The 26,748-nt window shown below is 41.0% G+C and overlaps 1 protein-coding gene across 1 annotated transcript in view; it reads right to left on the bottom strand.

Moving 5' to 3' along the window:
* Rsu1 (Ras suppressor protein 1) overlaps positions 1 to 26,748 on the bottom strand; it is a 183,788-nt gene that overhangs the window by 111,738 nt on the left and 45,302 nt on the right. The window contains exons 4-7 of the mRNA XM_051205833.1: positions 23,807 to 23,927; positions 18,433 to 18,551; positions 16,491 to 16,573; positions 16,102 to 16,216 (exon numbers count right to left, since the gene is read on the bottom strand). Coding sequence (XP_051061790.1) covers positions 16,102 to 16,216; positions 16,491 to 16,573; positions 18,433 to 18,551; positions 23,807 to 23,927 — 438 coding nt within the window. The remainder of the gene's footprint in view (positions 1 to 16,101; positions 16,217 to 16,490; positions 16,574 to 18,432; positions 18,552 to 23,806; positions 23,928 to 26,748) is intronic.

The following is a 26,748-nucleotide window of genomic DNA, read 5'->3' as shown; positions in this document are numbered from 1 at the left end:
GGAAAAGCCACCTCCTTTTTAAAGCTTAATATATGACCATCTACCACTTTAACCTATGAACTGATTTGAAAGAGAAGGGATCAAGTGAGTGATGTATTTCCCTTCCTGCAGCTCTTCAATCTCGGTGCAATGCATTCATGTATGGGGTTCCATTACTAATTTTCATTTGCACACTGTACTTGAAGGGCAATAGGCTACCAGTTGGCTAAAAGAACCTAAAAGTTAAAACAGGACTGTTTGGGGGGAGAAATGTTATATTGAAGGATATGTGGGTAATTATGGGGCACCTTAATAGTTCCCAAATTACACATAAAGCTTCCCAAGTGGAAATGTACTTCTAGTTTCATGGGTTTCTCAAAAGAATCAACATCTTCTGATAATTAACAATGATGGCTTCAGATATAGCCAGTAGCTGTTTAAAGGAACTAGATAATGGTACTCAAATACTGCTACTGACAGCAGTCTGTAAGCAAAATGTAAAGCAGATGAGAATTGCTCAGGTCTGCCTCCCCCAAATTTACATAAGGCCCAGTATCTCAGAATATGGCTGTATTAGAAGACAGGGACTTTATGGAGCTGATTTATTCAAAATGGTGTCCTATGAGTGGATATTAATCCAGTCTCCATGGTCCCCCAAGGTGAGGAAGACATTTGGGCACAGACAGAATGGTGCTGTGAAGACATGGGGTGAGGAGGATAGAGGGAAAGAGGTATGGAACAGATCCTTCTTCTACAACTCCAAAACCCAGAAAGATCCAGCCTTCAATATAGACCTGCAGCCTTCCCAAAGGAGAGGGAGATCAGCTTCTCTTATTTAAGCTACCTGAGTTGGAACACAATGCTATTTAGAAAACTAACAAGGTCTTACGTATATGGTGAAGAGAAGGCTTAAAAAGCAATTAAGACCCAAAGATTATGCTGGGGGTTTAAACTTGAGAGGGAAATGACTTCAAAAGAAATGCTTAAACAATTATAACTAGATATGTACCCTTCTGTGTCTGTGATGAAACACTGCCAGTGAATGCATGGTTGAAAGAATAATATCTGGAGGTTGTGTAAACAGGTAAGAAAAACACACTATATCCCTGTTCTCCATGGGCAGGTATCAAAGGGAGAGTCCAGATTTCTGCACCTAGGTATGGTGACTAACTAGACAATAATACAGTTAGGTGCTTCTAAATATCAAGAAAGATGCAGCTTGGGAGTAGACCCATAAGAAATCCCATATGCATCCTTGTTTTCTCCCACAAGTGTTTCTAGGTAGTTATGACCGAAGTGATAGATCACACAACATGGTACAGCTGAGCTGAAAGGAGATAAATCACAATGTGTCTACAGAGGAAGCAAGGCAGCAGAAAACAGCTAGAAGAAAAAACACCAGAGCCACAGAGGGATTACTATGAGTCACTGACCAAACAACATTGATGTCTACTACAAGTGTCCTCAAATCTAGGAAAGCAAAACAAAACTCACCATGGAGGAAGAACTTCAAATAAATGTAATTGAACCATTGCCATGATTTATGAAGGACCAGAAACTATGCCCAGAACATAATGTAGAGCCCTTACTGTAAACACAGACACATGGAGGAAATCTGTCTAACTGTGGTATTCTAGTATGCATGGATTGACTTTATCAAGCATTAGGAACATGCCTTGAAAGAATGTCCTTGCTTGCAAGTAAAGTTACTCTTCCCTGGACTTCAGCTCAATGGCCTGCAAAGGATGATAACAGAGTTTACATACTGAGAGACACAATGTGTCGGGCTGTGATAGAGTTTGGTCTGCAGTGTACTTGTCAGGCATGCAGGAAGTCATTCGATCAACCTCCAGCATCCCATAAACTGGGTGTGGTGGTGCATTTCTGCAAGCCCAGGAATAGGGAAAGGGAAGCCAGAAGCTCAGAAATTCAAACATCCTAGGCTACACAAGAAGTCTGAGAGCAGCCTGGGCTACATGAGCCCCCGTCTAATAATTAATTACTTTAATTAAAATCATATGTACATGATATTTATGGCATTTATATATTTATCCATGTTGTCTACTATGTAATTGGCCATAAAACCAATCAATGGATTTTTAAGGGCTAAAAAGACATAGCTAGAAATTCTGCAATACTATAAGACTAAAATCAGTAATAAAATCTCTCAGAAATGGCAAATTCTGAAAAATCAAAATTCTCAGTTTTGAAAGAATTAAAAAGTCAAAGAAGGAATCAGAAGAGGGGGTTAGAAACTATTTTAAACAGAAAGATAATGAAAATACAGAATATGCGACATGAAGCTAATATAGCAGAAGGGAAATTCTTATATCTCTAAATGCTTATTTTACAAGACGCATGGAAAAAAAAATCTAGCTTTTCACCCAAAGCTTAAAAAACAAACAAATCAAACTGAACTGAACCCAGAGTTAGGAGAAAAAAGAAAATTAATAAGAAATCAAACATGGTGTAAAGAAACTCCAACTACAATGCCAGTTCTCTGAAATGACTAAAACAATAAAGTCCCATCTGGACCAATCAAAGGTGGGAGGAAGGAGATGATAAATGCAAATTCTAACTCTAGCAAACAAACACAGACAGCATTGATTTCGATGCTACATATTATCTTAAAGGATGCACACACGATTTCTGAGATACTAAATTTACCATCAGACACTAGGATAAATAGAAAGTCTTCAGAGAATTGGATGGGTAAGACTATTGCTAAAACACCACTCACCACTGCTAGAGAAGACAGAGAAACTATACTGATACTAAGCTAACCCTTCCTCCCTCTAGCTGGCCTTGATAGAACCAGACATGGCCATCTAGGCTGGAGAGGAAGCAAGGTTTTTCTCTAGGTAAGAGCTGTTCCCTGATACAAGGTTTGAGTACCTGAATACCCCCACCCAACATAGGGGGGGTAGGAGAGAGAGGGAGAGAGAGAAGGAGGGAGGGAAGCAGTGAGATTCTAATTAACAAGGTGTGGCAGTTTGAATGTAATTGGCTCCCATCATCTCATAGGGAGTGGCTCTTAAGCGGTGTGGCTTTGATGGAGTGGGTATGGTCTTGATGGCCTTGATGGAGGAAGTGTGTCACTGTGGTGCAGGCTTTGAGGTTTTCTATGCTCAGGATACTGCCCCATGTCTTAGTCAACTTCCTGTGGCTCCATAGCAAGATTTGTCTGCCATGCTCCCCACCGAGATGATAATGGACTGAACCTCTGAAACTACAAGTGAACCCAGTCAATTAAATGTTTTCTTTGTAAGAGTTGCCATAGTCATGGTGTCTCTTCACAGCAACAAAAACCCTAAGGCACAAGGTGATTGCATCCATTTGTGGTTTCATAAGAGCACCCTCCCCACTATGGACAATTGACAAGAAGGAGCAAGGAGGCTATATGACACCATGGGGGAGGCTGTTTGAGGTTGAGCAACCCTCATCTGAAATCCCTGGGTTCAGAAATGTTTTAGATTTCACATTTGTTTCGGAATATTTGCATTTACATAATGAGATATCTTAGGAGTCAGCCCAAATCTAAAATTGATTCATTTATATCTCATTGCCACCACAGACACAGCCTGAAGGTAATTTTATACAATAGTTTTATGATGTCTGTATATGGACTTCAACCTGTCATAGGCAGTCAGAAGAGGGGTTTTCAGCTGATGGTTCTATGTTGGCCTCCAGAGAGTCTCAGACTTTTAGATTAAGAAAGCAGAATGTACATAGCAACCCAGGTAAGAAATAAAGGAAGACAACAGGTGTGTCACAGGGGAGTCTACCACAGTCCTGCAGACTGAGACACTAATTATCATCAATTTTTAACCATTTGCTTCATTACTTCCTTCTTGCAGAAATTTTTGTTATGGGGGGGGGTGTTTCATTTACAACTGTTCACCCAAACCAGCAGATGTAGGAACACAGCCTATACAGAAACTAGTATGAAAAAGAAGACTGGGTATGGCTGTCTGGAGAGGTGGTACCTGAAGCCTAGTATAAGCCCAGGCCTTCTCATTAGTATAAACATAATCTTAAAAGTTGATCTGTGAAAAAAAAAAAAAGTTGATCTGTAATGAGTTATGCTAAAGCTTAGTTTGCATTTCATCACTAGTTCCCTGGTGTTGACAATATGAAGGACAACCATTCCCATCCTACTCCATTCCCAGATCTGGTATCCCAAAATGTCCACACTCACAACTAATACCATCTGAGGTCAGACTGAGCATAGCATTGCTCATTGTCTTCAGCTAGGAGTAAGACACAGGCGATGCTTTGAAAAGAGATGCCATATAGCTAGGAGACATTATATATGTATTCACATCGTAAGAACTGTGTTTACAGACATGCCTGTGGAATAACAAAAATTAAATCGGGGAGCTTGGTTACTGCCGGCATTTCTCCCAGGGCAAGAGCACATTTAGTGTCCTATTAAATCAAAGGATGCCCACTGCAAACAGTGGCATGCTTTACCAGCTGGTGCTAACACAGATTGATGCGCGTGTTCAATCACACTGAACCTGACATGCCTCCTGAAATTTATACTGCACAGCGGAAACATTTGCTATGATACGGCTTCCCACTCCCTTTAAGGCAGTAACTCACCAGGTAGAAATACAGCTCACTTAGCAGTTTTAAAAATCCACGCTTAAAGTATTTTCTGGGGCCAATGATTCACTGGAACAGAATATATAAAGTGGGACTTGTTAAAAAATATCACAGAGGAGGCTTGAGAGGGGGTCATTTTTGATTATCCACTAAGACCACGGGGAATCAAAAGATATGAAAAATGACTTTTTGTGAAGTCTGGTGAAAGATATATTACCAACAAGAATAACATGTAAGAGCCAGCCAGCAGTACATCCAAGTCAAAATTCAAAGTTTAGCAAAAATTTTTTATTCCTTGCAACTCTTTTTTTTTTTTCCAAATGAAATTAGGGAACATATTTGGGATCATTACAATTTGTCATCTAATGGCATATTAAACCTCCTCATTGGCTCACTATCATTGTGTTTATAAACTACCAGGAGGAACACTTACTTTTGAAACTGAGAGATATGAACTAAAAATCAGATCCTTTTAACAACAACCTATTTCAATGATGCAGGCAATGATGGGACAAGTCACAGTCCATTTTGGAGTCAACTTTACAAAGAGGCCAGAAGGCTCTCCTGCCAGAGAACACAGAACTGACAGTTTAGAAGACCATTTTGTAAATAGAGATATTTGGGTTAAAAACTCCCTTAACCTAGAGGCAGGAGGGAGGATCTAGTCCCTACTCCAAATGACTTGACAGACTTAGATGACACCTCCTGGAAGGCACCACCCTACATATGGAGTGGGGGGTAGGAGGGGAGGGTGGTCAGGGGCCATGCGAGGGTGGGAGAGGGGGAGAGGAGGAGAGAGGGAGGAAGGGAGAGAGAGGGAACTGGGATCGATACATAAAATAAGAAAAATAAAAATAAAAAACTAAGGTATTGTGTAATTCTATTATGTTTAAAGATAGCCTTGAAATGTGAGTAATCAACTTTGTTACATACACAAAGAATAAGTGACATGGCTTTTGGCTGAAAAAAAGCCTTTGCAGGGGCAGGTATAATTTCTCAGTGGTTAGGAACACGTTGTTGCTCTTGCAGAGAATTAAGTTCAGTTCCTATCACCTGTGTGTGTGGCTAAAACTGCTTGTAACTCCAGTTCCAGGAGTGATCTGACACTCTCTTCTGGAACCTTCACCTAAATGCACACACCCACACATACATATACATAATTGACACATTTGAAAGAAGGAAATAAAGAAATGAGACAGACAGAAAGTAAACCAGCCTTTGTCACTTGGTGACATCCTCATCAAGCCATATGCCAATCATTTTACAGACTTAAGTCTTTTACAGTATCTTTATTAACCTGTAGAGCTTTTAAAAACAAGATGTTCATTATACAGACCAACTTATATGTTACTCAGTTTCTAAACAGCATAAAACAAAGAGGCCAACAGCCCAGGGTCCTATCTTTCTCAACCTGGTGAACTTAGTGCACACAATGGCCTGACTCCAGGTCCTAGTGTGACTCCTTTTATTAGTCTACTTTTCTCATAGCTATGACAGAATACTTGACAGAAAAAAAATTAAAGGAGAAGAGGTATACTTGGGCTCAGCATTTTGAATGACACAGTCTGTTATGGAAGTGAGGGCATAGTGGAAGAAGCAGCAATGTGTTTAGTAGCAGGAGCCTGTGGCTGCTGATTCCCACATTGAGGCTGATCAGGAAGCAGAAAATAAGCTAGAACCAAAAGTGGGTGTACCCTTCATGCCTCTTCCTAGTGACCCAATTTCACCAGCTAGGACTCAAGCCCACAAACTTCCCAAACAATGCCACCCACAGGGACCACGTGTGAAAACATGAGTCTGTGGGGCTCATTTCAGGTTTAAATCCCGACACCTCCCATGGGTCCTTGGCACGGCATTCAACCTCCCAGAGCTTTCTGCTACTTACCCACTAAATGAGGAGAAGCACCCCAATTTCACCAGGTTGCTGGAAGTTCAAGTGAAATGATATGTATAAAGGTGAGTAGGCACATTTTCATATTCAGTAAATAGTAATCTCTTATATTCTTTATGGATTCTTCAGAGCAAAACAGAAAAACTGAAGTAATTTTTAAATGAAAAAATATTTAGCATATCAAAAAGGGCAATATACACAGATGCTCAGGAACCTCTTGGCTCTCATTTCTTGTCTCTTTTCTTCTCCCTTCTCCCTGGCTCATCTTAGAAAACCTCTACCCACTTACCTATGTGTCTCAACTACTTATGTGTCACTACAACAAATACCTTACAACAAAAACTCACAAGAGGAAAGATTCATTTGGACTCATGGTTCTGGAAGCTGTCATCATGATTGAGAAGGAGTTCATGGTGGTAGCAAGGGCAGGAAGCAGGGGCTGCCACAACCAGGGACTATAAGAGCCAGCCCCTGTGTCCAACTTACACCAACCCCTTAAAAGTTCCACAGCTTTCCATCTAGAGAATAAGCAAAAATTCAGCACATGCCTGTGGGCACATTTCAGATCCAAACTGTAATGCCTTTCCAAAGTCCCTTTGTCATGTTTATCAAGGCGGTCTATGCCTTTAGTAATGTGTTTTTGTTGATTCTTGCAGATTTCGTATGGTGCCATCAAGGCCAGAATTAAGTCTTTGTCGCTTCTGAAGGACATAGAGAAACAAAACAGAACAAAATAAATGCTAAGGAGAGTAAGGAAAGAGTCACTGCATGGAGTCCCCATGGGTGAATGCCTGCTAGGTGGCAGCACTGCCCTCCTCTGTGTGGAGTAGCGGAACCCAAGTCAGAGAGTAGTGGCAAGATCTGCCAACTCAGGTATGCATAGGCAACAGTGACATAAATATATCAGGCAGGACAGAAGAAACATTATGAGTTCATTAAGGTCTCAAGGGACATTCTTGGTTTTTCTACAAGGGAGCTTGAAATGAAGAGTGTCTATTACAAATTTTAACTACCATCTAGATGAACTTCTGTGCATTAGTATTCCATAAACTAAATATCTGAAACCAGGCAAGCATCTAGTAAATAACAGAATAATAATAATTACTATTATTATTAATTATTTTTTTTTGTTTGTTTTTTGAGACAGGGTTTAATCTGTATAGCTTTGGAGCCTGTCCTGAAACTTGTTCTATAGACCAAACTGGCCATGGACTCAGAGATCTGCCTGCCTCTGCCTCTCAAGTGCTGGGATTAAAGGTGTGTGCCACCACTGACAGGTCAGGATAATTATTTTTGATGATATTAAAAATTACTTTTTAATTAGCACTTTGAAGTTGACTGTGAGTGAGGCCAGGCTAGGCTTCCTTAAGGCCTTGTCCACCAAAAGTTAAATTAAACATAAAATAAAATAGAAATTGAATTTAATATACATATTCATGTATGTGTATATAGTACTTGTTGGGTAATACTTTCATTTTCATTTGACCAGAGACAAACAAAGAAGGCAGCTTGGGTTACGATTCTAGTGAACTAGAGTTAACAATATAGACAGAAGAGAGTCAGCTGTTAAGTCAGATTTAGCAAGTGATTCACAGGTGGTTTTCTTCATCAAGTTCTCCTGTGTGGAGACAGGAGCTGAGGCTGAGTCAAGCTCACATGAGTCAGGCTCACCCAAAGTATCTCACTCCTTGATTCAATCTCAAAGGCATTTGTCTCCATAAGTTTGCAAAAACAGTTCACAACAAGGGCTTTAGATACTTTCCATGCTTCTCAGAGAGGCTTCAGTAGCTATAACTACAGGTGGCAGCAAATTGAAAAACCTATTCCAGATACTTAAAAACTCATCCTTAGACTTCTGTTGCTGTAGAACCACTTCTGGTACCAAAATCTGTATTAGTTTTGTTCTCTAGAGGAGCAGAACAGATAGAAGGAATCTATCTATAAAAAGAACTTATTAGCCCAAGGTCCAGCTAGTCCAACCATGGTTGTCTACCAATGGGAAGTCCAAGAATCCAATAGTTGTTTAGTCCACAAGGCTAGATGTCTCAGCTGATCTTCAGTATACTCTAGAATCTTGAAGAAGTAGGCTCGTAAAGGGATGGACTGGCCAGCAAGAGTAAGATCACGCAGGCAAAGAGAGAACTTGCCCTTCTTTCAACTTCTCTATTTAGGCAGCCAGAAAGTGTGGCCCAGATTAAAGGTGGACTGTCTCACCTCAGAAGATCTGGATTATAAGTGGGTCTTCCCACTTCCAATGATTTAATTAAGGGGAAAAAAAATCCCTTACAGAAGTACCTAGCCATTTAGGGTTTAGTTAATTCCAGACTTAGTTGATTTGACAACCAAGATAGTCATCAGACAGGATAACCCACGTTTAAACCATTTCCACAGAGGTCAGGTTGGTTGGATAAAAATCTGCTCTCTTTGTGTGTGTGCATGTGTGTTGTGCACAGGCATGTTCCTGTGTGCATACAGCTGTGCAGATGCTCTTACATGAAGTCTACATATCTGGTGCTTGCTTTGTTGAGGCAGGGTCTCTCACTGAATCTAGAGCTCACTAACTGGCTAGAAAACAACAGTGACCCACCTACCTGGGTCTGTCCTCGCCTGGTGGTGAGGTTACAGGTGCATGCCTCTAGGCTCTGTTTCTATGCTGATGCCAAGGACCTTAACTCAGGTCCTCATATTTGTACAACAAGTACTTTACCAATTGGGATTCTTTCTAGCCTCAATGAATAATTGTTCATGCGCAATAACCTTGAAATCCTTAAAACCAAACTATGAGGTGCGTACTACATTACCTTCACCTTTACCTCAGGTATGGAAGATAAAAAATATCGTGTCTTAAGTCCCAGAGCAAAGAACTGGAGTGGTGAGCCTTAAACCCTAGTCTGGTGATGAAGACCCAAATAACCACTATATTTTCTAAACAGGCACTGGCAAGTGACTGTAATCAGCGACTTAACTGACTAAACAGACAATCAATGTTCTCCCTGCCTGTCTCAAGGAAAAAATTATTCCTTTCCCTGTCAATGTCCACAAGAATGAAAAAGTTTTAATACAGAAATATTAGAATAGATGAATAGATGTTTATAATCCTGTCCATTCTGGACACTTTAAATGAGAAGGAAGGTTCAATCAGTGACACTTATTCCCTAGAAGGGACTTATATTAATCTTCACATTTTTTCAAGTCAGAAAGAATACATACAATGCTCTCAGTTACTGTAATAGAACACACTAACACTCCCCAATACACACAGTGGGACACTGAACCAGCTCACCCTGGGCAACCCTGATATCACCACATATACAACCGATGGGCCACTCAGACATCCAAAGTATCTTCCCTGATGTAGACCCATGTCAGCAATGTGAATTTTTTTTTTCCTTCAATTGCAATGCCTATGTGATAGATGCAGAGGGAAGGTTCCACGGTGGTCTAGATTCCAGAAATGGCTCTATAAAGAGTAAGTCAGCAAGACGGAGGAACGCTGAGAAAGGATACATGTGCCAAGACACACAGTCCCCAACCTTAGGCAGACCCTGCCAGAGCTCCATTGTTCTCTGTGGCTCCACTTGTACCAGTCTCCTAGCACAGCTGTGACAAACAGCCAGGAGCAGCGAGCAGTCTGGAGCAACAGAGATCCATTTTCTTTCAGTTCAGGGCTCACAAGTCCGAAGCTCCTCATAACAAAGAGGAAGTCAAGGTGTGAACCATGTTATATCCTTTCTGGATGCTTTAGGGGCAATCTGTGCCCTTGCTGCCTGCACTCCTCAGCTCACAACCCCATCCCCAAGACCCCAACCTCTCGGGGTCATCACCCTTTCCAGGACACCCCTGGACTCATCCAGGTAATCCAGGATGGTTCTCCATTCAGAGATTCCAGCTCCACTGGCAAAGGCCTACCCAGCCACCCCCCTCCCCACCTTATTTTCTGACCACACAAGGTAAGAAACCTACAAATTCTGATGGTATGGCTAGAGTAGTGGTTCTTAACCTTTCTAATGCTGTCACCATTTAATATGGTTCCTCATGTTGTGGTGACTCCACAACATCATTACTATGGTGCTACTTCATAACTATAATTTTGCTACTGTCACGAATCATAATGTAAATATCTCATGTGCAGGATATCTATCTGATACATGACCCCCAAAGGCCCACAGGTTGAGAAATGATGGGTTAGAGGTGTTTGTGGAAACTACCTCCCTTGGAGGAGAAGCTAGCATTCTGACAAGGGCTTTCTCACTTGTATTTGGAATTGTGGCCTGCAATTGGTGACAACTGTTTGGGGAATTTATGAAACCTTTAGGGGGTGGAGTCTGCCTGGAGGGAGTACTACACTGTGGGAAGATTGGAGGTTTACAGCTTTGCCTTACTTCCTGTTCTCTCTCTCTCTGCTTCCTGTGTGTAGATTTGAAAAATATGGCCAGCCGTCTTCTTGACCCTGCCTCTGTGCCTGCCATGCCTTCCCTGTCAGAATGCACCATCTACCCGTCTGGAAGTGTCAGCTAGAAGTATAAGCCCTTTCTCCCTTAAGTCACTCTCGTGGAAACCCTCCCCACCCCCACACATCTGTTACATTCACACACCTTTTCCTGTTATTTCCCCCACAGACGCCATATCAGGACCGCCCTCCCGCTGATCCCTCGGGAAGGCTCCTCCCCCCCCCCCCCGGCCTTGGTTAAATGCACTATAGGTGAGGCATTCTCAGATTACCTCTCCCCCTACATAGCACTTTGCTCAGGCTTGATTTTCATCAACATGTGTGATACAGCATCTCTCCTCACTTAACTACTTTCTGTCTTTCTCAATTGTCTGTATGTCTCTTTCCCTTCCTTCCCTCCACATGGCATGCTCTGTCTCCTCTTATGATCCCTAGAAAATATGCAAAATATGGGTTTATAATATTTGTTGGGTAAGTAAATCCTACTTCTTGGGAATGTAAGTCCCTTGGAATTAAAAATCCACTGGTCTAAAGAAGGAAATAAATAAATAAATGCTTGAATGAATGAGCAGATGACTCAATTCCCAATTTTTATCTAATGGTCTAGAGATATTATTTTTGCATCATGCTGAAGAACTACTTAACAGAAACAGCTAAAGGGAGAAAATATTATTTTGGCTCTTGGTTTCGAAGGGGTTTCAGTTCTCTATGATGACAATGGCAGTCAGGTAGTAATAGACTAAGAAGCAGAAAGAGCTGAATGGGAAGAGTGTTTAAAATCTTCAAAGACACCCTGTCCTTGCTGGCCTAATTCTGTTAGCCAGGCCCTATCCCTGAAAGGCTTCACTGCTTAAAACAGTACCACAAACTGGGTAGTAAGTGTTCAAACCATGAGTCTGGGTGACATTACTCATTAAAACCACTATAAGGTATATAGACTGACATGGAAGCAAGTATTTTATACAGTTTAGAAACCAAACATACAGTCTAAGGAACACATGCAAGGAAAAGAAACATCACAGAATTCCAAGCAAGCCCCTGACTTTCATTTTGCTTTGTTCCTTCATGTCCTTGGATTGCACAAGTCAGAACTCATCTGGATTCCTTTGCTTAGCTAAAATTCTGTCACTAATGAGGTTTCAAATTATATTTGAAAAGATTTTCACACAAACACACACAAAATTTCAGGAGGAACATTTACCTTGCTTATGTGAAAAATAAATAAACTAAAAGAAAATCAACACACACACTTTAAAACATACCCAGGGGCAAACCTGCATCCAGTGGGCACTCCGGGGACAGAATGGACGGGCTGAATGAGAGATGGTCACCTCATGTGCACAAATGGAAGTCATCCCTACTGCAATGCTTGCTTACCCACAAGCAGCCATCCCCACAGTGATGCTTGCTTTCCCATAGGCAAGAATCACACAAAAGTTCAACTGGCTTGGTATGAAACAACAAGATAGCAATTCATTTTTCCAAGCCCATCTCAGGCACACTTTGCATAGTACTCCAGCCTCACTCATAGACCAGCAAAGTCAGCCACGAGATTGGCCTTTCTGTCTCAAACTTCCTCCTGTACCACCTTGAAGGGTTGTTGTCTTTTGGTTCAAATGCAGAAATGTATGTCTTGGAATCTTCTTCCTACCATATGGGTGAGTAGGAGCCCATCAAGATGATCAGAATGGGGGCCTGGAGGATAGACTGACAGGTTCAACTACTGTGACTTAACAAACTGTGCCCTTGTGGGCATGTCACAAACCCTTCCTCAGCCTCAGTTTCTCCATCTGTAAAAGGTCTGTTCACCATTCTCACAAGTGATGGAGAAAGACTGCATGGAAAAGTATTTATCATGGTGCTCTGGTATCCAAGGCCTTACTAGCTATTATTATATTACTAGGTAGTATATTGTCCTTGGCTTTTAAAATAACCAGTGCTCAAAAATAGGTGCCTCAGGGTCTTCATCATTATTTTAGATTAGTAGCTAAGGTTTGAAAATAGTTTGTTATCCATTTAAAACTAAAGTGTTCACTTCAAAGTAGAAAAAAAGACTACCAGACAGACATGGACACTGTTTTCTAGGTATGGCTGACAGAACTGAGGTCATGCAAAGAGTTTTATAATTCTATTCCTAAGGAAAAAATATACACATGTTGCTATTGAATAGTTCAAAGGAACTGTCAGAAAATTATGAAGGCATAGAATATTTATGTAATGGGGGTAGTGAATGGAGAGAGAAGGAGGAAAAAGAGAGGGGGAGGAGAGGAAAACACGTGCGACTATGAAAATTGAGTCAGGGTAGGAATAGAAGACAGGAGAGAGAGACAGAGAGAGAGAGAAAGAGAGAGAGAACATAAAAGAGGGAGCCAATATTGGTTTGAAGATAAAATTGAACACAAAGAAAGGTCTAGAGACCTACAAGACTGCTGCCAACTAACAATTTGAGCATCCGTGGAAAGGCTACCATAAATGACCTTCCCAGATAGTGAGATCAACAACTAACTTATCCATGGAGCCCTCATCTAATACCTGTTGGAAACAGAAGAAAACACCCATACCTAAACACTGAGTCAAACTAGAACCCAGATGCAGATGGAGAGGACAAGACAAGGTTGCAGAAACACATAGAGACAGCTGACCTGAACAAGGAGGAGCTAACGGGCCCCTAGACTGATAGCTGGGAAGCCAGCATGGGACTGACTCAGGCCCCCCTGAATATGGGTCTCAGCCAGAAGGACTGAGCAGTCTAAGGGACCTCAGATGGTGGAACCAGGATGTATCCCTGGTACACAAAAGGACCTTGTGATCACATCCCCCATAACTGCCTTAACCTAGAGACAGGAGAGAAGCCCTAGTCCCTACTTCAAATGACCTGTCAGATCTACATGACCCCACCTGGATGGCATTGCCCTACATATGGAATTGGGGTTGGGGAGTAGAAGGGGAGGGTGGTTAGGGTGCATGGGAGAGGGCAGAGAGGGTAGGGAGGGAGGGAGAGGGGGGAACTGGGATCAACATGTAAAATAATAAATAAAAAAAAAGAATATTTATGTAAACTAAAAAAGGAATAAGGCTTAAAAATACATAGATAGGCCCATTCTGGTTTCAATGAGGTACTTTTCTAATAAATTATCCAATAAATAGATTGCTTAGCCTAATACTTTATATTACCACATTGCTTGAAGAATTGAAAAAGCAAGTAAAGCATATTTGCTTTTTCCAGTCTTACTAATCACACTAACTGAAGACACACGTCAATAGCACTGAGTGAGCTCCAGCCTGTTACACAAGGATCCGTCTCACACATGGAGTTTTGATTCAATTGTGTAGGAGGAGGTGAGTTATTTATGTTCTGTAAAATGTCCCCAAGTATTGCTAATGCTAAAATCCATGCTTAACAATTACTGTCCCAAGTCTTTTCTTAGGCAAGTTGTTTCATCTTAGAAAATTTTCCCTTTGAACTTTTGTATTCCCAGACAGGATCTATGAAGCCTAGGCTGGCCTTGAACCTGGGAGTCCAGCATCTCAACTGCTAGGTTTACAAGCTCATATAACCCAACAAGTTTTTTGTTTTGTTTTGTTTTGTCTCCTATGCTTTGTTCCTTCCAAAGAAAAACCTGCCGCCTTGTAATTCAATGAAGAAAAGGTGTTAAGTTACTCCTGAACTCTGAAAACTCATAAAACAAAATCAGTTCTCGTAATTCCAACAAAGGGGCTGAAGGAGATGGAGAAGTGGGGGTGAGGTAACTGGGATTCATCCTAACAAATCAAGTAACGGCATGTCTTTAAAGCTTTTTCTTCCTTCCTTTCTTCCTTCCTTCCTTCCTTGCTTCCTTTCTTTCTTTCTTGGACTCCTATGAGCTAGAATTACTGGTAGTTGTGAACCATCTGACATCGGTGCTGGGAACCAAACTTGAGTTCTCTGGAAGAGCAGCAATGTTCTTCCAGAGCATGATCAGCAGTTTATACAGCACTGTAGTCTCCCATGTGACAAACATGGCTGTGAAACCTCTGACCTGTGGTTGGTGGCCTCTGTGCTGGGAGCACAACTCTAGACAGAATTTAACTGTATCTGTCACGTTCCTAATGCCTTAGTATCCAAGAGCATCACTTTGTTAACTGATTCAGTAGGTTTTATTTAACAGGATACCTTCTGCCAGGCAATGGGGTGAGCGTGGCAAGGACAGAGGGGAACAGATGTGAAATGCACTTACTCTCATGGCATTATAGATTCCCATTTGTAATAGATGGCCTTTGAAAACCACCAGTCCTATGGCAGAATGGTTTTCTCCAACAAATGTGAGTCAAATAAAATGATTTTTCTGTTGTTTGTTTGTTTAATGTGCCATTTTGGTGTAGAGATCAAAGGACAGAAGTGATGAGAGGAACTGAGAGGCCAGTGAACCCCAAGGTTTTATTGTTTCTGTTTAAGAAAGGGTCTCATGGTGTGACCCAGGGTGGCTCATTATTGCCCTGGCTCCATTCCCCAAGTCCGTACCATTCATGAGCTTTTTGGAGAAGGGCAGTGTCACCTCAGCAGTCAAACTGTGGGTTCAGAGGTTACCAGAAAGTGATGAGAGACAAGTACCCAGGGCCACAAAAAAATAAATAAATAAATAAATAAATAAATAAATAAATAAACAAACCTGAAAATTAGCCACCAGAAACAGGACCAAAAGAGTTACCAGTAAATGTACATTTAATAATGCTCACTAGAGATGGCATCAGATAATCAGACAGAACCAAATCCACCATTGGAAAAGGCATTTTCAGGTAGCTATAACAAATAACATCTTTTATCTTGTGGATGAAAAATTTTAGATGGCAGGAAAAGATGGTGAGCATTGCTTTGCTAAACTATTACTAACTCAACTGAACAAGTACACAAGGAATTCTTTAGAACTTCTAATCCCATGCTCCTCCCATTACACCACCCTGTCCAAGGCCACCCCCTCCATCAGCAATTTCTGAGATGCTGCCCCCTACAGCTATAGCAGAGAGTCAATTCATAATATCTAGGCTCTAGCCAATGGCCCTAATTTGATCAGAATGGGGTGCCCGAGTGAGCGGAGAGTGAGTGCCAAGGAGAGGAGAGAGGCTGACCACAGCTGCAACGTTGGGGTAATTATGAATTAAACCCAGCCCTAACGCTGTTGACAAGCAACCTTACCTAGCTCTGGAGGCAGAACAGTCAGGCGGTTCCCCTGAATGTGGAGCTCCTTCAGCTGGGTGAGCTCGCCGATTTCCTTAGGCAGTGAGATCAGGTCATTATCCCTGAGGCTGAGCTAAATACACAAAAACAGGGAGCTGTCAAAACAATTTTTCATAAAGAGGTACTCAACAGAAATTCACACCGGCACCCAATGCCCTCTCTTCCTTCAAGGCTCAATCTTTTCAATTCATTTAAACGTATCTGAGGCTAAACAAGAAACAGAAACAGGAGCAGTGGTTCATTCCTGCAAAAACAAACCTTACTCCTGCTCAAATTGACTTGATTCAACTCCTACAAGGGCTGCAGAAGTGAATTGATTTTTCTAAGAATTTAGATAAATTACTTACTATCTGCAACTTTGTGAGCTTCCCAATATCTGGAGGCAGGATTTCAAAATCGTTGTCACTTAGATAGAGTGCACGCAGGGTGGCTGCAAATTAAACAGCAATATATAAACAGGGTGGCATGGAATCCAGCCATTTGAGGTCTGATCAATGCAAGGGAGTCAGCTTTGATTAATAACCCTAGCGTGGTGAAAAGCCCTTGACATACCTAGGGCTCACTATAATAACAAGCAGGTCAAACCTAGATTCACTGGTTGATGGTAGTGCTGGTATGTCCAGGAAAATGTCTGTATCCAAGAGGAGTAACACAATTAATGAATCTGGACATTTCTCAGAGTTTGGCAGTTTCAATGCTTCCAGAGAAGATGGCTATTTTTCTCTATTACTTCAGGTTCACATTTATTACACCATTTGCATTTCAAGAGAAAGAAAGACCACATGGTCCCACATGGCCACCCACACCTGAATCCAGAGCAAAGGGCTCTTTCATCAAAGGGGATTTACGTCAGCCTAGAACTTTCTTATACAAATAGAGCAATGTTAAGAATAAATACACGAAGGGCTTTCCAGTGATGGGCACCACCATGACTTAACGTTTCCATAGTCAGTCTGATTACTGTTACTTTATTTTAATCACTTTGATGATGAAACTATATGAAAACAAAGGTGCTAAAATGAGGGCGTGGATTTAAGATTAAAGCCTAAAGTAAGCAGAGTACCAAAAGTCATTTCATGAACAGATTATAAAATGATGGCATGATCCCAGCCACTGGATTCTAAAATCCTTAAGTAGCTACCAACAACAATAACAAAGGATGTTTAATTAGATGCACTTTAAAAATTGGCTTCACAGCTCCCTAATCACATACTAACATTGGGGAAAAAAAGGACAAAATTGTATGTTAACATATATAACAAAAATAATTTCCTCCATGGACCAAGAAAACAATTTAGAATCCGTTCCATATGCTTCACAATGTCTGGTAGAGGGCACGAAAAGAAAGTAAAAAGTGAAAATTTATTGGCTGGTTCAGCAGTAGCAGATTTTTCTAGTATGGGCATTTTGACAAGTGGTTATGGTAAGGAGAATCACCAATAGTGTGTGGCCAGAGTGGTCTCCATAGCTAGTTCCAGGTCAGCTAAGACTATATAGTGAGATGTTTTCTCAAAAGTAAGTGAGTAATATAAAAAACATGCCCAGAACATTGTAAGTGGAGTTCAGCAGAAACTTCTGCCTACAGAACATCACAAATAGAATTCCACAGGACACGGAAGTCACCGTTCACAGGTGCAAATTACTAACTTAACACACAGCTCTTCTGAGTGTTTCCTAAGCCACTGGGATATCAGCCATCCTAATTTTTATATGTATCAATAGCAAAAATAATATGAAAAAATAAATGTGACCATCTGTGATGAACAATTCCATAATGGTTATATACGAGACAGAACCAGTTTATGGCAAGGAGAGCTCTTCAAAACCTAAATAAGAATCCGAGCTGTATATTTAAACAATTCTGCTAGCAGCTTGTGAATGCACTTTTTTTTCTTTGATAAACAATTTTCTGGAGTATCTTTGAGTAGTGCATTGCAGAGAACTAACAGAAACCAGGGAAAACCTTTTCTTTCCTTCATTTTGTACTCTTTACAAAGGAAATCAAGAATCTTAGCTAAATGGGAGACTTGATCTCACTGAGGAACAAAATCTCTCTTGGAAAGTTAATATGACATTACTAAATTGGCTTCTGCCTAGTGGTGTCAGCTACCTATACATCAAATATAAATCCTGCTGAACAATGGACGAATATTCAAAAGGACTCTGTGATGAAACTATATACACATACCTAATAATTTCTCTTAAGAATTTTGGCACTAGCAAATAAATTTTCATTCTTAGAACCAAAGTGCCATGTTAAAGAGATTTACAGAATTAAATGTTTCTCACTGAGGTAGAAGAAGTTCCCTGGGAGAGAATGTTCGTTCAGGTTGTTGTAGGTCAAGTCCAGGACCTCCAGAGCTGGGAGAGAGCCGAATCCTCGAGGCAGTGTGTTCAACCTGTTCATGCTGCAGTTTGGGGACAGAAGGAACACATCACTTCCAGCAAAGCACAAATTCACACACTAGAACACTAGAAACAGTGCAAACCCAGATCAACAGAAGAAAAGCCCAGAAGCCTGCATGATTCTGCATTCACAGACTGCTACTTGATTTTTTCATTTTATTTATATAATTTAATTGCCAAAAAAGAAACTGTCACACTAATGGTATATACAACATGCTGTCGGGAAATACGGACACAAAGGAGGAAACACCACATTAAGGTATTTAACATATACTTGATCTTAAGAGCATTCTGCATGTGCTGAGAATGTACTGGGAATACAAATGCACACAAATCTAGTCTCTGAGCAGCTTCCAAATACAGCAAATATTGTTAATTCTAGTTACTGTGGTATATAATAATCTCTTGAACTTATTCCTGAATAACTGAAACTCTTGGTCCTTTAACATCTTCTTAGTGAACATAACCCACTGAGAGGACTTTCATGTTTTACCTCACATATGAGATAACACACACTAACTAGTTAATCATTTTATTCAGATAACCCATGCTCACGAAATGTATGAACATTTCTAGTTGTCACTTCCTCCAACAGGAACACTTGAATACCACTCTATATACAAATGCACAAAATACCTGTCTGTCTGAAGAGAAACTTCCTTGAGCATATAAAAACAAGAATTCAAAGCATGCATTCCAGGTATTCGCTTTATTTCATCCATTCATTTTAATGGGAGGGGAAACCAATTTCCTACTCAACAAATATATTCTATACTAATGATCAGAATTATCTCCAGTTAGAGTGTTGGTTGCCAGGGCCTGGGGCAGAGGGAGGGAAATTTGTTGTTTCAGATTTGCAAGACAAGAAACTTCTGAAGACTTCATCTGTAGTAGTGTGAAAATAGCACTCCCGAACGGCATGCTACAAAAAGATTAAGATGGTCAACTCTATGATACATATATCCACATTTATATGTGTGCATTGTGTATATATATGGTGGCTAATGTTACTTGTCAACTAGACACACCTGAGAAAAGGGAATATTCCCTGAAGAATCGCTTCCACCAGACTGAACTATGGGCATGGCTATGGGGACACTTTCCCCATTGCTCACTGGTATAAGAATGCCCGGACATTATGGGTCTTGCCATCCCTCATGTAGGTGGGCCTGACCTGTATAAGAAAGGCAGCTGAAGAACTCAGAGGAAGCAAGCTAGTAACCAGGTTTTCCCTCTAGTTTCTGCTCCAGTTCCTGTCTTGAGTTCTTATCTTGGCTCCCCTGATAATAGACCATAACAATTTGCAGGCCTAATAAACCCTTTTAGGTCCTACACTGCTTTTGGCTACCATTTTATTACAACAACAGAGAAGCAAATTACATACATGAATATACACACATATATGTATGTATATGTAAAATCTAGGAGAAATTGTGATATTATCTTTTATCCTTCAAGACCAAGACCTTTATTTTTTCTTATTGCAGCTGTCTTCGGGAATACTTAAAAGTCAGCTTAAAAACAAGTCAGTGAAAACTGGCAGACAATGGAAGGGAGGAGATACAGTGACACTGAAAATCAATCCAATCATTGCCAATTGTAATAAGAGATAAATGTTGCCCACTCTTCCAACCAGGCCTTGTGAGAAATAACTGAACAAAAGGGAACCCAAGAGAAATGTGGGTTTACACGTCTCAGGTTCAGGGAGTCTCAGGCTGACTTTACTCAAGGCAAAACTATCTTCTGAACTACTGGCCTCAAAACAGAGGGTATGTCAGCATTCCTGTGACATTATAGTCTGTGAAACACAACCATGTCAGGCCTTCCATCTAATTCACTAACCGCCAAGTGCTGACAAGATGGATTCTAGCAACAAACTAGGCTGACAGTCCAGAAGAGTTGAGTATGGTCCTCTACAGTGACACTAGGCCAAAACCTATTACCCTGCAAATTTCAAACATTCATGTTTTTTATTTCTTGTAAAATATACAATGCAATGTGCTTTAAAAACTAAGAGCCAGTCAAAACTTTCTCTTATGAGCTGGCCTAAAGTTCTTGCCATGCTTTAGAATCATCATAACAAACAGCAAATACTACATAACTCAAAATTTGTTTGGTTGAGTTTCTTTTGGACCATGAATACATGCAACTTAACCCCTGGGCCAATGGTCTCGCAAGTGTATAATTTCATCCTACCTGCTTATGCCAAGCAGTCCTCTCCAACCTACCTTCCCCTGGCCTTAATGTGCATGTATAAGTCTTTACAACATTCAAGAACAAAAACTCCTTTATTGAAACCCATCTTAATTTCTTTCGCAATGAACTAAAAGTTTTGTTAAAATAGCAACTTCTATATTCATGGAATTAAACACTGGAAGTTTTACATAATCAATAAACTTAGAGCCAAAAGAGCAAGCAATTCCAAAAGGGCAAGGATGTAACTAAGGTGCATGTTCGTCAAGTTTACCATTCTATCCTAAGACAGCCCAAACTCAAATGAACCAAGCCTGAGTTCATGTTCTTCCCAAATGTGTCTCTGTCTCAAATTCCATGCTAGCTGCCCAACACCGAAATCCGCATTGCATCCCTCCCACCAGTAACTGTCTTGGCAAGTTTTCTTCTACACAGGTCTCAATTAAATCCCCTGCCCCCATCTTTTCCTCTACTGTCGCTGATTCAGATCACCTGGGACACAAATGTGGCTTCCCCACTGGCCTGACCCCAACTCCCATTAGCCCTCTTCACACTGAGCTTTCATACAAAACTGCTCACATTTCATACCCACTATTCCGCAAGACAAATTCCTTCATCATCAGGGTGATACAGTCTGGTATCACAGTTCTATTATATAAACCAGTGTAGCACCTACGACTCTCTGCCATCACTGACATCTATTTGTTTACTACTGGTGTCCCCACTGTAGTATGAGCTCTATGACAGCCAAACTGCTATTACCTAAACTGGCACCTGGTGGCCAGCTGGAATTCAACAAGCACCCATTAGGTAAACAGCAGGCATTCCCAAGTGTCTGGCTAGACATCACCTGACCACCATCTGCCTCACATATTACATTCCGTCACACCAGTGAACACTGTCAATGAACATTCCAGAATCTGTAGCGCTCTGCGCTTTGAAATGTGTCCCTTTCTCAACCTGAGATGCCTGCTTAGTTGTCTAGGTCAGAAACCCATTTGCATGCATGGTGTGGGTTCCAGTGCTCGTCGTGTGTGAAGCCTCCTGGGGTCCCCACCTATAGACAAATGCTTTTCTTGTCTCTGATTCTACTACAGTTCAGTCAACCCTAGCACAGCTGTGACCGCACTGTGTTCACAGACAGTGCACCCTGCCCCTGTCATAAGGTCCAAACCATGGTCTTTATTCTTGATCGCCATCAGCAATACTGACATAGAATAAGCACTTACATAGTCAAGAAATAAATGAACAAATTAATGAAGCATTGATAAGAATTATCACTAATGCTGTGTTCTGATTAACACATACTAGGTCATGTTCCTAATTACATGTTATGCAAATATATATTGTACATTAAAATCCTTGTAAAATGCTAATATAGTAACATGTATGCATATATTTTATAACTTTACAAATGAACAGCTTAACAGTAACAATATTATTAGCATTTAGCACACAAATTTACCATATGACCTAATGGGATTTTTGTGTGTGTATATATATGGTTTATACCTGTATGTGCTCCTGTACAGGCCAGAAAAAAGATAGAAAGCGAGTGTCTTCCTTAATCATTCTACACCTTATTTTTTTAGACAAGTTTTCTCACTGAATCTAATGCTTGCCATTTTGGCTAGGTTAACTAGCCAACAAGCTCCCAGGATCTACCTGTGTCTATATCCACACCCCCCAGTGCTGAGATTACAGGTATACAAGGCCAATCCTAGTTTTCATATGGGTACTGGGGATTTGGACCCAGTCCCTCCTGGTTTTAAATCAAGCACTCTTAGCCACTGAGCAATCTCCCTAGTACCAGGACCAAATAATCTTCAAACTTGAGAAGCAAATGCATAATCCTTTTCTGTTTCACACTGGGGATCCAGTGTGAGGACTATCAAGGGAAAACTGCCATTTGAAGGAGGTTGCTTGTGCTTTCACTCCACTTCCTCTCACACATTAGCAAGCAGATGCTCACAGATCTCACAAAGCTGGTCTCTTATCCAAACTGAGCTTCAAAACAAGAGTATCTAACCAAACCCCTGATGGGAAGAATGGACTAGCAACAGTTTCATAAACTCCTTACTAAGCTGATTAATACCCAGCATGCTTCCCTTGCCATGTAGCTCACTAACATAACTATAGCATCCAGTGGCTACAATTTAATGAATGCATTGGCTTGCACAGAGATGGAAACAGCAATAGACTAACATTCAGCTAACAGCTAGAGCAATGAAGATAGAATTCAAAAGCCAAAGTTCTTTTGCCATCCATGGGATCTGATGTACCCAAATCAATGGAGGTCTCCACCTCACTTGGCCACTGAAGTCGGGGGTAATCAGGAGCAAATGGCTCATCCCACTTCGAAGAGGTTGGCTGCCGCCTCTCCATGTAAGGAAAGTGCTGAATCATGACCTCTCTGCCTCACAAACAGGGACAGGGTCAAGTGAGGTACAAGAAATCTGAAAGCTGCCAAAGCAATACGTGGGATGCAAGGTACTATTACCATTCACTGATGCTTGTTTCTGCAGCCTCAGCTCAATCACTGTCTATTCTTCACCTCGGTGTGAAAACATAGGATTGTTCCTTACTCCCACAGCACAGAACGATGGCAAGACGTCCCAGTGCAACACGAGGGACCACTGCATGGAAGGAATGTGTTTTTCAAACTACTTCTGTGTGATACACAGAGAAAACAGTCCAACCATAGTGCAGCTTAACTAAACAATGTTATACAAGTCAGCACTTCCCTGGCCGACACAATAGGAATAAAATTTTATTGGAAACAAAATATCTTGAAAAATAACTTCCTTATTGTGATAACGATTAGCTTCTTAATTAGTGCTCAACTAGATAGGCCCTGAAAGGAAACATTAAAACAGTAGCCTTCTTTAAGCCTGAAACATAAAAAGGAATTAGAAATCCACTCCTTCCGTGTGCTAGTCATATAAATGCTGCCTCTTGCTTACCCACACCCTGTATTGCCTTTACCTCTCTGCCTGGCAATCATTTCTCTTTTTTGTTTGTTTGTTTCTTATTTTACATAATTTCAAGCTTGTCCAATACTCACCCCAGGTTCAGGTGTTTGAGTTTCTGAAGGCTGCTGATCTGGGTGGGGAGTTCTTCAATCTGGTTATTGAAGAAGTTAAGCACCTCCAAGTTCTTCAGCTCTGCTACATTTGGGGGCACGGCTACGGGAATAGAGACACTACATGTCAATTCAAGTGCAAGGGATGTTAGCTGTGCATCCTTTCGAACATGAGTTCAAACTCCAGTGTGGTCCACATACAGGTCTGATTCACATTTTGTAGACTTACTTATTTCCGTGGCTAACAATTCATGACCAAGTGAAAGAAATTAAAATGTTTCCTTTATGTGGCTGGGTAAAATGACCCTGCATGTATGTTTCAGTTGTACAGAGAGGGTAAAAGCAGGAAGGGAGGGAGGATGCCCCACACCTCTTGCAGCCTCCAGGAACAGTACGCAGCACACACTTCCTTGCCACAAGTCTCCAACAGCAGACAGCCAACCGGAATGAATGAGGGTACATTCAAACTTCTTAAATAATTCTATAACTGAGAAGCCATCATTGTTAACACTGAACTCAATCACAGTTTGAGCTCAACCTGAAATAGTACAATATTCAATGATCCTCCTTCCTATTTTGTTCTTTGAAGTAATGTGTATGGATACACACACACACACACACACACACACACACACACACACACACACAAAGTCACATTAACAACTAATCAACATATTCTTATGTGAAAATTCAATGAGCTGATGCAGCAGCATGCTGTGAAACAGTGGTGTAGTATGCAGGTCACAGGTGAAGAGAACCACATGAACCTGCAAGGGGTCTCCTTACCTGTGGTCTATGCCTTCGAATACAAATTAAAAGCCATAAACGTACTGCCAATCCTTAGTATCCGCTACTTTGAAGATAAAAATGTTGAACCCAGGATACACAATACACTAGTAGCACCTTTTCCTTTCAAATGGAAGTGTCATGGTGCTCCAAAGTAACCAACTAATTCATATATAGGCTGGTTTACTTATTATTAATTCACATCTAGGAGTCAATCAACCAAAGAGAAAATACTGCATCTGTACTGATTTTATACAGCAAATCTTTCTTGTTGTTACTTCCTAAGCAATGAAGGTTAACAAGCATTTGCATCTCAGTAGATATATGTAATCTAGCAATAATTCAAAGAGTATGGAGAATTCGTATACATTATGTGCATATACTATGCCCTTTTACATAAGGGACTTGAGAATCCCTGGATTGTGTTAACCAGGGCTCTTGTATCCAACCTCCAGTGACACTTAGAGAAAAATGTTTGCTACCATTTTAAAATGGTAGCAAAAGAGAGGAGGGGGAACCTTTCCAATATATTATCACTTATTTATCCTACTTGCTATTTAATTTTCTATATGCAAACACATGTAGCTTGTCCATGGCTCACAGAAACTATACTTTCCAGATCACTAAAAATCTCACTAAAACTATCAATGTGGCCTTGGATCCAGCACAAGCAAGTGGGTCATGCTGAATCAGAAAATTCACTTCCCACTCGAGCAGCTCTCTTCTCTTCTTCTGACTCCCAAGGCTGGGAAAGTCACTTCGCTGGCCAGCCTTCCTGACTCTGGGTTAAGTCTAAACTCAGAACCAGGAATGCTTGTGCTTAGGACCGTTGCATGGCTGTATGAAAACTCCAAACATCTGAGATATGGATCCAGACAGCCATTCCTAGAACAGCACTTGACAGCTCCCAGGCAAGACAAAGTAAAGAGGAGGGGTATCCTGTTCACGTTCACTCTGAGTCACTATTTTCAACCTGAGAAATACCCCAGGTATCAATGACCCAATTTCTATGATTTTGGTTGTGAGCCTAGTAAGGGCTGAGCCATCTCTCCAGCCCTGTGGCCTAATTTCTTTAAGAGGGACTACTTGGGACAATGAAAAGGAAATGTTTTCAATGAAAGGAGGGACATGAAGGATAAAACTTGGTGTATACTAGAGCCACAGGCAGGTATCAGTGGTCCCATGATAGAGCCTTGCATTACCTCCCAAAGTGGATGGAGACAAAGGCACCAGTATTTTATGGAATAGTCTAAGCAGCTGGGAAGAATTCCAGAGTGACTTGCGAATACTAATAGAAATAACTAAGAGCCTAGCTTGTACAATGTGATTGCAAAAGCATGTTTTAGGTGTATTTATTTTCATGTAAATAAGTGGTGTTCACTTTATATAAGCAATTACAAGAAAGTCATCAAACTTTACCCCATGTGCCCCCCACCTCACCCCACCCCCTCACCCCACCCCACCCCCAACAGACCAAAGCTAACAGCAGCTATGGGAGACCTAACCCTTTTCCCTTGTCCACCCTGGAGCTACGAGTAAGCCTCCTCACACTACAGTGATCTGATTAGCTTGAAGAGCAATAAAGAAAGTTACTGAAACCAAGAGAAAATGATGATCTCAATTTAGCCACAAACCAAGAATAATGTGGCCAGAATTACTGCCACCTCCCCAAACTTACTCTGCCAATGCAATTAAATGCTGGTCTAAAGGTATCGCCTCTTTGACAGGATGAGAGATTATTTCACTCTCCTTGCTAAAGTGGTCCAATTTAAAACCACCAATTATGTTAAATGTGATTTAGGACTTTGTTTAGTGGACACAAACAATAACCCTGCATTCAATTTACCAAACCTCTCTCAGCCTTTTGGTGTGCATCTGAATGTGTCGTGTTAAGACTCCATTCACCCTGGAAGTGAAGAGCCAAGTGTGTGGCTATTATTTTCCTGTAAACTACAGAATGTTTTATCAACCATGGTAAAAATAGAAAGAATAACAATCAGATTTATCTGGACAGAAGACCACTTATCCAACCAAAATTCAGAGACTGCTAACCAAGTGCAGCAAGGGACTGTACTCTTGACGTCTAGCACAGTGAAGCTCTGTGGATGAAGGAAGAGACTTGCTGGGCTATTTAAAGG

The sequence above is a fragment of the Phodopus roborovskii genome, unplaced genomic scaffold, assembly GCF_943737965.1.
Source record: "Phodopus roborovskii unplaced genomic scaffold, PHOROB, whole genome shotgun sequence".
Classification (NCBI taxonomy): domain Eukaryota; kingdom Metazoa; phylum Chordata; class Mammalia; order Rodentia; family Cricetidae; genus Phodopus; species Phodopus roborovskii.
The sequence above is the reverse complement of the archived record's forward strand: the minus strand, read 5'-3'. Positions and strand labels throughout refer to the sequence as shown.